The 14,593-nt window shown below is 42.5% G+C and overlaps 1 protein-coding gene across 1 annotated transcript in view; it reads right to left on the bottom strand.

Annotated features, from left to right (window-relative positions):
• Nucleotides 1-11,223, bottom strand: part of LOC142143657 (period circadian protein homolog 2-like) — a 40,337-nt gene extending 29,114 nt beyond the window's left edge. Inside the window, exons 1-6 of the mRNA XM_075201676.1 lie at nt 10,982-11,223; nt 9,489-10,135; nt 5,282-5,374; nt 4,887-5,041; nt 2,941-3,062; nt 305-506 (exon numbers count right to left, since the gene is read on the bottom strand). Of these exons, the coding sequence (XP_075057777.1) occupies nt 305-506; nt 2,941-3,062; nt 4,887-5,041; nt 5,282-5,374; nt 9,489-10,039 (1,123 nt within the window). The 5' untranslated portion in view covers nt 10,040-10,135; nt 10,982-11,223. The remainder of the gene's footprint in view (nt 1-304; nt 507-2,940; nt 3,063-4,886; nt 5,042-5,281; nt 5,375-9,488; nt 10,136-10,981) is intronic.
• Nucleotides 11,224-14,593: the final 3,370 nt, after the last annotated feature.

Below are 14,593 nucleotides of genomic sequence, written 5' to 3'. Positions count from 1 at the left end.
AGTGAGATCATCAAGCCTGCTACTACTCATCTTATTATGGCTAACCTAACTTCTTATAGCCTACAGTGAACTTTAGTACTAGCCTTTCCTAGCCACTTACCAGATTAAACCCCTTCCTGGATTCTACTCCTTACTGGAACCAACTCCACACTTTAAACAAAAACAGCACTTGAAATCAAAAAAGCAGTGAAATCACAAGCTCCTATCATGCTACCATTTGTTACACAGGCTTGTCTCGCAGCAATCAGCAATGTCAATGCTATTAATTTAGACATGTTTCTGTTTAGTATGTATGGCTCCTCACCAGTTCCATTGCAGATGTTCCAGGATGGCAGTCTGTACGGGGTAGTGGAGCTGTAAAACACACTAACATCTTGCGGGGCCAGGAGCTCCACAAACCGAACATGGGAAAATAGTTCTGCACTACAGCGTAACACAACCGAGGCCTGCTCCGAAATGTAGAGGATACGTCCAGTCACTAAGGAAACGGTCACAGCAAATACATCCTGTGTGTAAAGCAATACAGAATATTACTTACAGTTCCACTATCATCACAGCAACCTAACCATAGATTCTCATCATGTTTTCCACATTCATAATTTGGGCTCAAACATTCCATTCCATGCCACGTTGCAACATTACCCAACGCTGCAAGCTCCTTAACTGGCTCAAATCTAGCAGTAAATTTATGGCTGGCCAGAGGCTATGACATCTCTAGCCGAACATAAACGTACATGGTCACCACTGATGGAAACTTATGAGTTTTGTTCCTGCCCCTTTGGTCATGAGAACATGTTGTTCAGAGTGACCACCAGGTACTGAATAAGGGCTTGTCTGAAACATGCCATCATGTATGTAAGAACCCCCATTCTGGCTGAATGACCACCCTGGTAAGTATAGGGACACGTTTTACTTCCATGGGGATTACAAGCAAAACAGATTTACCATTCTGCCCAATCAGATTTTCATAGATGTGCGAGTGTGCGGCCAATTTAAGAACATAAGACAAATATATTATCACACATCACAAAGCCCCTGCTCTGAGAGGATGAGATGACAAGCAGGATTTTAGATAAAATGACTCAACATACTGTTGTTCATCTATAGAGTTAATTTCAGGTCCCACGGTACAGCAGCATGAAGATCTGGAGGTATATGTGAGCAGAAGTGCAGCATTTCTCTAAGTGCTAGTTACAGAACATACAATGCACTTACAGTATAGTGCAATCTTCAGGTGTACTATTATTATTATTATTAATTTTTATTTATAGGGCGCCACAAAGTATCCGTAGCGCCGTATAAGGACAAACAATGGCACAGTACAAGGTGAAACAGCACAGTACAAGTAACAGTAAGCACTATAACTCTGGGGGCTCAGGCACAGCATGAAAGAGAGGGAGGGAGGGGAAAAGTGAGTACAGGCAGGTAACTATGGCCCAAGAGGGTGGGCACGGATGACAGGTTGAGAGTCACTGAGGGGAGCGGAGAGAAGCGAGAGGAGACAGAGGGCAGAGGGACTGAGAGGAGGTGAGCTGAGTAGCTGGAGAGCGCAGTTAAAAGTGATGGAAACAGAAGGTAGGAGAGCCCTGCTCAAAGGAGCGAACAATCTAAAGGGAGGGGAAGACAGACAGACACATGGATGAGACGGAGAGACGGGAGGAAGGGGGAGAAGGGAAGAAAAGATGGGAAAGAGAGGTAGCCGACCGGTGGGAGTTTAGGCATGAGACTGGAAGGCTTTAAGGAAAAGGTGGGTTTTTAATGTTCGTTTGAAAGAGGACAGATTAGGGGAAGTTCTGATGGAGCGGGGGAGCTTGTTCCAATGGAGGGGAGCGGCGCGGGAGAAGTCTTGGATACGTGCGTGAGAGGAGGTAATCAGAGGGGAAGAGAGGCGACGATCGTTGGACGATCGCAGTGAGCGGGAGGGAGTGTGAATAGAGATAAGGTTAGAGATGTAGGGAGCAGTGGAGTTGGCGAGGGCCTTGTAAGTCAGAGTGAGGAGCTTGAAAAGTATTCTGTAGGGGAAGGGGAGCCAGTGAAGGGCTTGGTAGAGTGGGGATACAGAGGTGGAATGGCGAGAGAGGAAAATAAGCCTAGCAGCGGCGTTAAGTACAGATCTAAGGGGAGCGAGATGAGAGAGGGGGAGGCCGATAAGGAGAAGGTTGCAGTAGTCCAAGCGGGAGATAATCAGAGAGTGGACGAGAGATTTGGTGGCATCCTGGGAGAGGAAGGGCCGAATGCGGGCAATGTTGCGAAGCTGGAAACGGCAGGATTTGGCGAGAGAGTGAATGTGAGGGGCAAAGGAGAGAGAGGAGTCGAGGATGACACCTAGGCAGCGGAGTTGGGGAACAGGGGAGATAGATGAGTTGTCAACAGTGATGGAGAGGTCAGAGGGGAAGGAGGTACTAAAGAAGCATTATCTATCTCTAAAATAAAGCCGTCACAGAAAGGGATAACCTTAATGCCACTATATATAAGAGGTCAATGGCGTTCACAGTCTGCTTATCAAGATGTAAAGCAAAGTTGCATTATAGTTTATTTACATAAATTAATAAATAACGGTCATCACCCAGTGACTATACAGATTTTGGTGCAATTTTTTGCTGTGTGCATGATTGTTATTTGCATATCTACGCTCCAAAAAATTGTCAACACTGTTCACACATCTCAATTTATTTAATGCTATTATTATTTGGCTACTTATTGGCAAACTTGTGTATCCAAAGACACAAATGTCTAGGGCTAGGGGAGAAGGAAACCAGGGATGTAGCCGATCACTGAAATGTTGGAACAAGGACATTTTAGGGAGAGAAGTGCAATCATTACTGCAGAAAGTTAGATCTGCTTTATCTCTACACAGCACAAGCCATCGTTATACCCTTCAGGCTCACACTGTACACATGAAACGTTAGTCTGCACAGACAACCTCTCCTGCTCTCTCACCGTGTTGTTCTTCGTGAACTCAGAGGTGATGGTGGCTATCTCCTGCACTGTGTAGCTAGGAAGATTCTGGCTGCACGGATGCTTGTCATTTACCATCGGCAACTGATAATACTCCTCATTCGCTAAAGAATAAAAGAAGAAAAAACACACATAGAACTCCACACAATACTGAAAAGAACCACATATGGTGTGTAATCAGTAACAGCGGAGTAGGCAGAAAGTGGTGAAAATTATTTGGCAAATTTTAATAGTAGTATAAAGCAGACCGGTATATTAGCACTGTGTTTTACAAAGAAATATATAATTCGATCATACTTTTGAAAGGCTTTATCTATAAATGGTTTTTAAATGAGCCATTTTTAAGAAAGTAGTCTTCATTTTAGAATAGCTTTGTTGTCTTTAGTATTTTTTTGGTGCAGATTTGAAAGATTTTTTTTTTAATAACAAATGTAGTGGTTATTTGGCAACTTGAACCCAGACCCATCATCGGCAATTGGCCTGTGATTAAGACTTTGTGGGGCATATTCAATTAGCTTTTGGATTCGCGGTAACGCGCGTTACCGCGAAAAGTGCGCGTTCTTGCGGGTATTACGGTACCGCATTAACGCAGATTTTCGTACGCAACCCTATGGGCTGCGAACGAAAATCCACGTTATTGCGGTACCGTGTATTACGTTTCGCGGCCGTTCCGGCGCGTTACCGCGAATCCAAAAGCTAATTGAATATGCCCCTGTGAGTCTAAATTGTAGGCAAATGTGTTTTAGTATAAGACCTGATTTTACCTGCACTGTTTGTCAGTATAAAGGATCTTCTACAAATGTTAAAGATATTATACATAAACAAGGGTAGTACTCACTGTGTAGTGAACCCCTATAAAGCAGTGGATTATTATTATTATTATTAATTTTTATTTATAGGGCGCCACAAAGTATCCGTAGCGCCGTACAAGGACAAACAATGGCACAGTACAAGGTGAAACAGCACAGTACAAGTAACAGTAAGCACTATAACTCTGGGGGCTCAGGCACAGCATGAAAGAGAGGGAGGGAGGGGAAAAGTGAGTACAGGCAGGTAACTATGGCCCAAGAGGGTGGGCACGGATGACAGGTTGAGAGTCACTGAGGGGAGCGGAGAGAAGCGAGAGGAGACAGAGGGCAGAGGGACTGAGAGGAGGTGAGCTGAGTAGCTGGAGAGCGCAGCTAAAAGTGATGGAAACAGAAGGTAGGAGAGCCCTGCTCAAAGGAGCGAATAATCTAAAGGGAGGGGAAGACAGACAGACACATGGATGAGACGGAGAGACGGGAGGAAGGGGGAGAAGGGAAGAAGGGATGAGAAAGAGAGGTAGCCAACCGGTGGGAGTTTAGGCATGAGACTGGAAGGCTTTAAGGAAAAGGTGGGTTTTTAATGTTAGTTTGAAAGAGGACAGATTAGGGGAAGTTCTGATGGAGCGGGGGAGCTTGTTCCAATGGAGGGGAGCGGCGCGGGAGAAGTCTTGGATACGTGCGTGAGAGGTAATCAGTGGGGAAGAGAGGCGACGATCGCAGTGAGCGGGAGGGAGTGTGAATAGAGATAAGGTTAGAGATGTAGGGAGCAGTGGAGTTGGCGAGGTGCTGGATGATGTGCACATGTAGGTGACAAATACACAAATCAATTTAGGTAACATGTTGCGCATGGTTAAATCAATTCAAGTTAGACAAAGTGATTTAATGTTACTTATGTGCTTTGATGTGTGAAGTCACAAGAGAGTGGAGTCTGACTGAGGACACAATTATGGTTAGACTGGGCAAGCTGAAAAGGCTTTTCTGGCATATGGCTAAACACATCAAGAACGTGATTCCTAGAAAATGAATGTGCTGTGGTGTCTTACATAGCATATACCGGAACTGGAGGTGTGTCTGTAGAGAGAGAGAGAGAGAGAGAACACCCGCTGCGGATTGCTGCATTACCTTTCACCTGCTGCATGCACTGGAGGGCATAGCGCAGTGAGGCAGCTGTGCCGGACTTTCCCCTAAACCGCTTCTCACGTGGCAGACAGAAGCGGATTTCCTTGAGAATTTTCAACAGTTCCTTTTGCGTTTTGGCTTTAGCCGGCTGCTCACTGCTGTAAAGAGAATACGTAACATAATACTAATGTGCCAGAACAATCTCAAGTGAAAATGTTGGTAGGTTCTCTGACTGGTCCACACTACAGATTAAGCATCAGCATGCACACACATGATCAAACACCATAAACGATGTGCACAATCATGACACAATGAGCATCAGATACATAAGGACACAAGCAAAGGAGGAGCTTAAACTAAACCGTGCCGGGAGACAGACAAGTGCACAGGTGGCTTACCTATAGCCGCTAGTGGAGGGATTCTGTTCAGAGTCAGCCATCATTAAAGAAAAAGCATTGGAGCTGCAAGAAGGTTGTCGGCGTTCAGAAGAGCTGTAAGCAGAAAAGCACAGAATAAATGGTACATAGACATGTTTTCATGAACATATATTGCATGCAGGGCCGGATTAAGGTAATGGAGGCCCCTGGGCTAATGATCCGAGCCGCCCCCAAGGCACTTCCTTCTCCTGGCATTGCGGTCCTTCCCCGGAGCGCTGTACGCTCTTTACTGAGGAAATCTCGTGACAGTGAGACTCACGAGATCTCCGCAGTAAGGAGACTACAGCATGCCGCAGTGAAAGTGCTCAGCAGCATTGATCACGCCGTGGGCGCCCCCGCCCCCGACCGATCAATACTGCTGCTGAGCACTTTCAAGGCCCCCTGGATGCCCAAGGCCCCTGGGCTGTAGACCAGTTAGCCCTAGGGTTAATCCGGCTCTGATTGCATGCAGACACAGCGAAGCAACGTGACTTGTTTAATTCTTGTAGGAAGGCGTATAGTATTCATGCAGAAGAATAGAAATATTACTCTTATGTTTATGGAAAGTGATCAGTTAAGGTCATACCGCAGCATCCTGGCCACTCTTTCATGGTCATTGCTGACAAGGGTCATGGTTATCAAACAGGCGCATGTAATCAGTGACCTGCAGCATGTCCCAGCATTCTATTTACAGCAACTATAAAAGGTTAAAGCCATGTGCCGAGCCGTGATACTGGTGAGTTTGTTGGTTGTCAGCTATGACAGGCTCACTTTGGTGAAGAGGAGCCGGGATGCTGTGAGTACTTTTTTTTTTTTCCCATTCATTATTTGTATCCCCCCCACACACAAAACAGTAAAGTCTACATGTAATAATGACCACCACGGCAAAAACCTATGCACATTTATATATGAAATAGTCACACAAAGCCATTCCATATGCTGTATTATGACTAGCCAAGCCTCAATGCAACGTAAAAACTTTATTGAAAGATCACTAAACCTTAAATGGAAGTTGCTTTACATAAATCAGCCACTAACATTAATCATAGAAAGATACTTAATAATCCCTATATATTGGTAGAACTTTAGAACATTTAACTTTATATTTCCCGCACACCTGAGTGCTCCACTATTGGCCATTTTCTGCAAAACATGGCTTAAAGAGGCTACCGGAAACGTCCTTCGATGGATTATGAATATGAAGTGTCGTGTATAGGAAAATACCTTTACTTATATCTCAAATATAATCTATTCTGGAAAACTTCCCAAACTTTTACATATATTAGTCAATGTTCTTAGTAGCTTTTTGACATAACGAGCCAACTTGTATTAAAGTTAGTGGGCCATTAAACAAAGTAAAATAACTGCAAGGGAGCGGATAAGGAAGGCAATGGAATTTAAGTTGTAATGTGCGCACATACATTAAAGAAGACAAACTACTTGTTGTACTGGAATAATTAGGTCAAACCTTTATTTCCACATACTGTACATACACATGTAGATAGTATTTATCCCAACACACTTTGTATGTACACATTTAACCCTGGATTACCAGCTATATTTAGGCACGAACTGTGTAAGGCAAAGTGAGGATCTTTAATCTTAGAATCCTGGCCGGTGGAAAGAGGTCAGAGCAGGTCTACTACATAAGCACATTTACCTGGACCACAGACAGTTCATTATTAGCCTACAACATTAATAGGATGAACAGTATAACTTATCAAGGCATCTGGAACTCACTCCAACAAGCTCCTTTCTTATAGATTATAATCTCAACCTGTCAAAGAGACTTATCCAGATAAATTAGTCATAAAGCCAGTAAGGGCCGTTTCTTATACTTCGGTACAGTGAGCTACTAAACTACCGCTCGCGCCTTTATATTTCTCTTGTGAAATCATACTCTGGAATTTGCAAGATAGTTGGTTCTCCTGCTCAAACACTCCTGCCGCAACATTACATAACCCTGTACTTTTTCTAATGTTGATAGCTTTGATCCTGATATACTGATTGGGTGGGGTACGGAATAATGGTTGCCATTATTCCGACAATACTTACCCCGACGTGGTGACCTCTAATGGCTCCTACCCGACCTGGCTTCAAGAAGACCGCTGTGACCGGCGACTGCAAGGGATAGCAACCTCTGAAGAATCCGAATAGTCTTGATGACATCACTGCCAACCGCGACGCCATCAAGACTAATACTTACTTTTTAAAATAATTTAAGCTAATTATATTGTATTATATTGAAACCGGAGCACCTGGAGGAAACCTACTCAATCACGGGAAGAACATACAAACTCCTCACAGATAAGGCCATAGTCAGGAATTGAACTCATGACCCCAGTGATGTAAGGCAGAAGTGCAGGGGGTGATTCATGTTCATCCCGTTTGTATACCCGGTGGAGCCTTGGGACCTAAATTTGGTTCTTAGGGCCCTGGTTAAAGAACCTTTTGAACTGTTGGAATCTGTATATCTTCGGTATCTCACCTGGAAGGTGTGTTTTTTTTGTTTTGTTTTTTACCTGGCTGTTACCTCTGTACACCGATTGTCTGCATTGCGGCCGTTGTGTTGTACCCCCTTTCTGGTCTTTCATCCAGAAAAGGCAGTACTTCACGCCAAGCCCTTGTTTGTTCCAAAAGTTATCTCATTTAGACCAGGAGTTTGTGGTGCCAACCTTCTTTCCATGTGCATGGTCTTTGAATCCGTTCTTGCTACTGCTGGATGTGGTTTGGGCTCTTTGGGGCTATGGGTCCACACTGCAGAAATTCACAAAACTTCTGATATGTTTGATGTGCACAAGCGGGCTTGGCCGGCCACTCGGTTGTCCTTGGCTAGATTGACTACTTCCACTGTTGGCCTATGTTCAATTGGCTAGACCGGTGCCAGGGGGCTTGACAGCTCATTCAAACAGGGTCGATAATGCTTCCTGGACGGCGCATCATGGAGCTTCAGCCATACAGTTATGCCAGGTGGCTTCATGGTTGTCTGTCCACACTTTTGTGAAATTGTACAGATTGCAGGGCTTTGCATCTCAGGATGCCAACTTTGGCCGCAAGGTTTTGCATGCAGCCGTTTTCAGAGCAATCCACCCCCCCCCCCCCCTCCCGGGGCAGTTTTGTAATGTCCCTAATGTGTTGCAGTGTCCCCCAATAGGGCAACAGAAAATAAGATTTTTGTACTCACTGTAAAATCCCTTTCTCCTTGTCCATTGAGGCACACAGTGCACCCACTCTAGCTCTGTGTTATATGATGGGTTGCATGTTGTTTGTTCTGGTTGACCTTTTTCTGCCCTCCTTTTGGGCTTTGTTATGCATAAACGGAATACTGCTTCCTATGGGAGGGGTATAGTAGGGGTGGAGCTACACTCACAGTTTTAGTGTTAAAGTGTCTTGACTCCAGGAACACCTACTATACCCAAATGTGTCGCAGTGTTGTGACACATTACAAAGGTTTGTTAAATCATAAATGTGACAGTTCTCCAAACAATTATGTGCGAGTACTTCGGGTAAAACCTTGATAATTACTGGTAAAGTCACTGAAGAGAGAATAATAATAAAGTTGCAGCAGGGGAAAGAAGGATACACATGTCACCGTCTTCCCGACCCCCACGTACAGGGGTGTGAGAGAAGCAGAGGCCTCCGGATGAGAGCAGCAGGAGAGGTGGTGTCAGACGATGAGAGGAGGTTATAGGAATTGGGGATGAAGAAGTCATGGATGGAGGTCAGTTTATTGCAGACACATCTGACATTTCAGATGAAGAGGATGCTCTAGCAACGGGGCAAGGAGGGGTATGCACAGGAGGAAAAATAGGGTTAGAGTACAGAGCAGGGGACGAAGTGGGGTAAGGGTGAAGAGGAAGGGGATGTTACAAAAGGAAGGATGTGTGACGCTATGGAACTGGATGGTCCCGGTAATAAAGGAAAATGTATAGTTGGGTCTAAATCACCCTTAATAAAATTACATTCTCAACAGATTAACATATTTATTTATCTGCAGGCTTGTAATTACTATAAAAAAAAAGTATAATCCGTATTTCTGAATTTTAGCTATGACGGTACTCTCATTTGTTGTCTGAACTTTAACAATCTGCCTTATCCTGACCAGTCTATTGCCTTTAGGATTTTCAACGCACCTCTGCTCTCTATTTAGCACTCATCTTTCCCCTCTGCATCTTCACTGTTTTCCTACCTTTTTGAGGCAAGATCCTTTCCACTTTCATCGGATTCATTAAGTTCATTGCTGCTAGAGTCATTTGTTTCCATATCATCTTGTAGATGGGTGATAGGATCTCCAAGATCTTCTGTCGAGTGATGACTCTGCATGGCTTCTGCCTGGTGGGCCCTTGGAGACCCATTTGTAAGAAGATTCTCAAGTGTGGTATAGTGTCTCTGTGATATGATGTCTCCAATGTGAAATGAACCACAACTCTTATCTTTGACACAAGTCCCATGGCCAACAAGGTGTCCATCTGTTGAAGGATCTCCTGGCTTTGAGGGCAACATTCTTACTGTCTCTACAGAGAGCGGTTGCACCATGCTACTAGATCCCTGTAAGCCAGCCATTGCATTTTGTGAAAGTGATACATGGCTGTTACTGCACCCCGGTGGAAAGTGTTCATCCTGTTTAAAGTGAGGGCTGGCATTGAGCAATCCTGTAGAGACATTGTGTTGGCTTGGTGAGAATTCTGAAGACTGGAGTTGTACACTTGTTGTTAAATCTCTAAGTGCTCTACGAGACATTGTGACACTAACTGGAGATCTTGTTGCAAGTTTTAGCTCTGGTTGGGCATCACATTAAATAGAAGACATCATCAGAGTCGTACAGTGTAGAAACACCTGGATAAAAGAGAGAATGTGTTCATTAAAGAAAACAAACAAAACAAAAGCGAACGAAAATAATATAAACAATATAAACAAAAGCGGTCTACTTGCTCTAGGCAGGGTATGCTTGCTTTTGCAAGATTGAAGGCATAAGCTGTTCTCTTAAAAACTCTGCCGGTCATTATATTATTCTCTGCAAATCCATACACTGTTCTGCAGTTGCTTATGCCATCATATACTGCATTGTGATAATGCAGAAAGTAAGAGGAAAGTAAACGCTATGAACTGTGTAACTGATTTATTTCCCCCCCCCCAGTGTTAATTAGTAATCAAAAAGTAATAGTGTCCATTATGAATGAATTCCTCCTGTTTTGTTGGCAAGTCTGGAATTTGGAGAAACAAAGACTATCGCACAGACCTGAATGTCTCCTTAACAAACTCCCTGCCCCTCTAGACTGCAAAGGAAAACCACATGCATATAAATCATTCCTTTACCTAAAAAGAACATGATACCGAGTACTCACATGTAGACATTGCCAAGACCACACTCAGAGTCCATCTGCAAATCATGTCAACACCCCCAAAATATACTAAAATTCAACTTCAGACTGCCGGACAATGAAAGCCCAAAATGTTCTCACAGGGATGGTACATGCATATGTAATGTCACTTATTCCCCCCCCCCCCCAACCTTCTGCTATTCTGGAAACATACAAATCCCAAAAGTGCTCCCTTTGTATATGATCACTATATCAACTTCTATCAAAAGATACTTAAAATACTACATATAAAACAATGTCCTATAACCATCCTGGATAGTCCTTGCTCACCCCAACAATATCCTCTGCGAGTGAAGCATACCCCAAGTGTCTGCAGTAAAAGTCAACTTCCTCTGCTCCATCAAATTCCAGAAAATGTTAAATAAAGACCATCATCTCTCCAAACTTGCGGCTCGGAATGACCCTGAATGTAAAAGATGTTGTGTAAGCTGTTGCAGGCAACCTACATCTGAATCCTGCCGGCTCTCATCTATAACAGAGGGAGCATAGACATAGCCTCACCCCCTCCCACATAAACACGTTATATAAACCCTTCTCCTATCTAGGCTACGCACCCATGTGACTCAACCACACAAATGCCAGATACTTCTAATCTCACAAAATTCTCTCGCTGCAGGCACCCATCAAGCCAAATTCTCAGCAGCTTGATGTTTTTATTAACCATTTCTTTGCAGGAGCAACCTGCAGCAGAACTGTTAAGAGAATGCTGCATGTGTTCTGGAATGTAAGTGTACGCTACATAAAACCTGTATAATTATTGCCTTTTTAATGACAATCCAAATGTATGCCTCGAATAACAGACTTTTGTGTCCACAAACAAGAATTATGCAACAGAAACACCACAAACCTGTCATCTCCTTTTTATACAACGTATGCTGGGGTTGTTCTGCTTATCATTTAGGAGTGTAAGAAATTAATAAAATATAACCTCACAAATCTCTCTTATAATACAGAACTGAGAATTAAATCTCTGATGAGGATCTTATAAGGACAGCTCACAAGCTACACCATGGTGATAGCATATTAGAACACATTTACAAAAAGAAAAACACAATTATCTTTGAAGTCACTCACAGACTGTGGACAGGGTCTTAAAGGGAAACAGACATCACAATATAGTACCAGATAGGTGCTTTTAGAGGCACTGAATAAGTGCTCAAGTAGCCGAATGTTAGGAATTTATGTAAATACATTTTTATATCTCTTAACAAAGATAAAGTAACAGAGGCACTACCATAATAAATTAAAGGCCAACTCTACTTTGTTATTTTACTTTATTCACAAACAATAGTATATTTTTTAATACAGTACTCCAAGGTCAGGATGATTCATACTACCACGAAATGTCAAGGAATACAAAATGCCAGTAGGAAGCCGACAGTCCAAGTTCCCAGACATCAGCTTTGGCAGCTACAGGTAACAGTAACATGAAGAGTTAAGGAGGTAAGTCAGAGATTGTATTACAAGAGAATAAATAGGGATTGGCTAATAACATAATAAAATTGAAACAAACAGTGGGTCTGCCTTTCAGTAGGGTCCATGACAAATAAGTAAAGACCATGCTTAATGAGAAAACAACAGACACATTGGGATAGATTTATTAAACCTTCTAAAACGTTAAAGTGGAGGTGATGCCCTTAACAACCAATCAGATTCTAGTACTGGATGTAAACTCACTGAAACACAAGTAACAGTTGAATAGGTACCATAGAAGTATGTTATCATAAATCCAATTGGGAATGGATTATGGATTACTAATCTAAAATGTGGTTGATATTTCCCCCTTGTCATCCATTATTAGTTGATTCCTTCCTTTACCATCTTGTTTTTATAGGAGATATAGGGGCATATTTATTGACTAGCGCATTTATGACATGATTATCTTCAGATGGCGTTAGCCATCGCACAAGCTCTAAAAATCTCTGATTTTAATTTTAATCATGCACAATTTATGAAGGGTTCATTGCAGGAGAAATCAAAGATTTCATGTTATATAGATTAGTATGGGGAATGCGCAGTTCTGTAATTCAGTAATCTTTATAAAGCTCTGCTTTTTGCAGAATATCAGGATGGCGCTACCTGTCATTTTCTATGGGATCCAGCTGCATCCTCTCTGGCTTTGCTGGATCCCTCACGTGTGGAAGTGCTATCTGCATGCGCATAGCACTTCCTCATTCACCGGCAGCGCTAGGATGCCAGTAAATAGTAAAAAGAGTTCTTGCTAGAGGGGGGACTTTGCCGGGGCTCCCGAAGTAACCCCCGGCATAATGAATTACAGTGGTGCTCAATTATGCATATCTTCGATTTGCAGAGATAATGATGGTCACCGCATAGTTTTAATACTTTGGGGCACATTTATCATTAATCGGCAAAAGTGAGAAATAGTTATCAATCCTTATCGCAAGGATAAGTATTGAACTATTTCTCACATTTATTAAAAAGGAAACACAGAAACAGCAGTTCCGAAAAACTGCTGTTTCTGTGATAGAAAAAAATCACACTTACCCCCCCCTCTTCGGACGCGCTGTCTCGGGATCTCCTCTTCGTTCCTCTTCTTCCTTTAATTGCGCATGTGCAAGTCCCCACTCTGTCTCTGCAACTATTGTTGCAGAGTGAGCGCGCTGAGTGACAGGGAGGGATCATGTGATCCCTCCACACATGCGCTGTCCAGCTCTGCTCTTCGTAGCAGTGCTGACAGCAGTGGATTTCTTCAATTAGGATGATGTACGCCAGCTCCAGCATTATCAAGACAAGTTCCCGGAAAAAAAAATAATTCGGGACTTGTTAGATTGCGGCCAGGAGCAGTCACCATTCTGTTGAATGGTGACTGCTCGCAAAAACGATCAGGAGTGCAAAGCAGCAGATATCCATGATATCTGCTGCGATGCACCTTTAATAAATTTGCGGAGGGCACATCGGGACTTTAATTCCACGGTAAGTGCACAATAGTGCACTACCATGATTTGTTAAATATGCCCCATAGACCCCTTAGGTCAATTCCAAATACATCCATCTAGCATATCTATAATTAAATGGATTGTTCAATGGTACATATAAAGCTTTCTGGTGTTTATAATTTTCCAAAAGAGCTGCAAACAAGTTAGAATAATGTCCCTGTTCTGCATTGTTTCTGTGTGTTAATGTTTGACTGCTGTGTTTTTGTGATCAGCAGAAAATATTTTGAAGTCAACCAACCTGATCATTTTCAATTTAATTCTCACAAAACTGGGCATTTTCCCTATACATCTTAGTTTTAAGCAGGGATCACAAAGGTCATGGTGCAAATATACCTTAAAATTATACTGGTCCACTACTATTCTCAATATCCCTGTTCCAGTTCTCACTCTTGTTATGATCCTTTAGTTCTGCTTACACAGAAGCACAGACTCAGCATTACACAAATGTACAGCTAGATATGTTTATCTTCACACTGAAATAGGTCACTAATCAACAAACTGTAAAGGAGCAACAGACTTGTTATCAGCATCAAGCAAAGCAATTGTTATTTTTTTCCATTGTAATACATACCAGCTGAGAGGTTAGTGTGTAATGATAGTGTACAAATATAACAATAGCTAGATACAAATTACAGTGATTGTATATGTAAGGCAACACCTACTTACTGCACTGATAACTATACAGGTAATTGTGAATATTATTTGTATATTTATTTTGCCAATAAATACCATTTCAAACACTGCCAACTCCTAATGCAACTGCTGACCTGATCGCAGTCTTTTTGGCTAACGTGCCCCAATTGTAGAACTACAACAGCATATATCAAAGTCAATCATCTGTGTATAGTGTACAATTTTTATTAAATATACATTATATCAAAAGTAATTATCACTATCAGTACAGAGAAATAAATATGGGACAAACGTTATTATCTTTACACTGACAACGGCTAATG

Source organism: Mixophyes fleayi, chromosome 3 (genome assembly GCF_038048845.1).
Source record: "Mixophyes fleayi isolate aMixFle1 chromosome 3, aMixFle1.hap1, whole genome shotgun sequence".
Lineage (NCBI taxonomy): Eukaryota > Metazoa > Chordata > Amphibia > Anura > Limnodynastidae > Mixophyes > Mixophyes fleayi.
The sequence above is the reverse complement of the archived record's forward strand: the minus strand, read 5'-3'. Positions and strand labels throughout refer to the sequence as shown.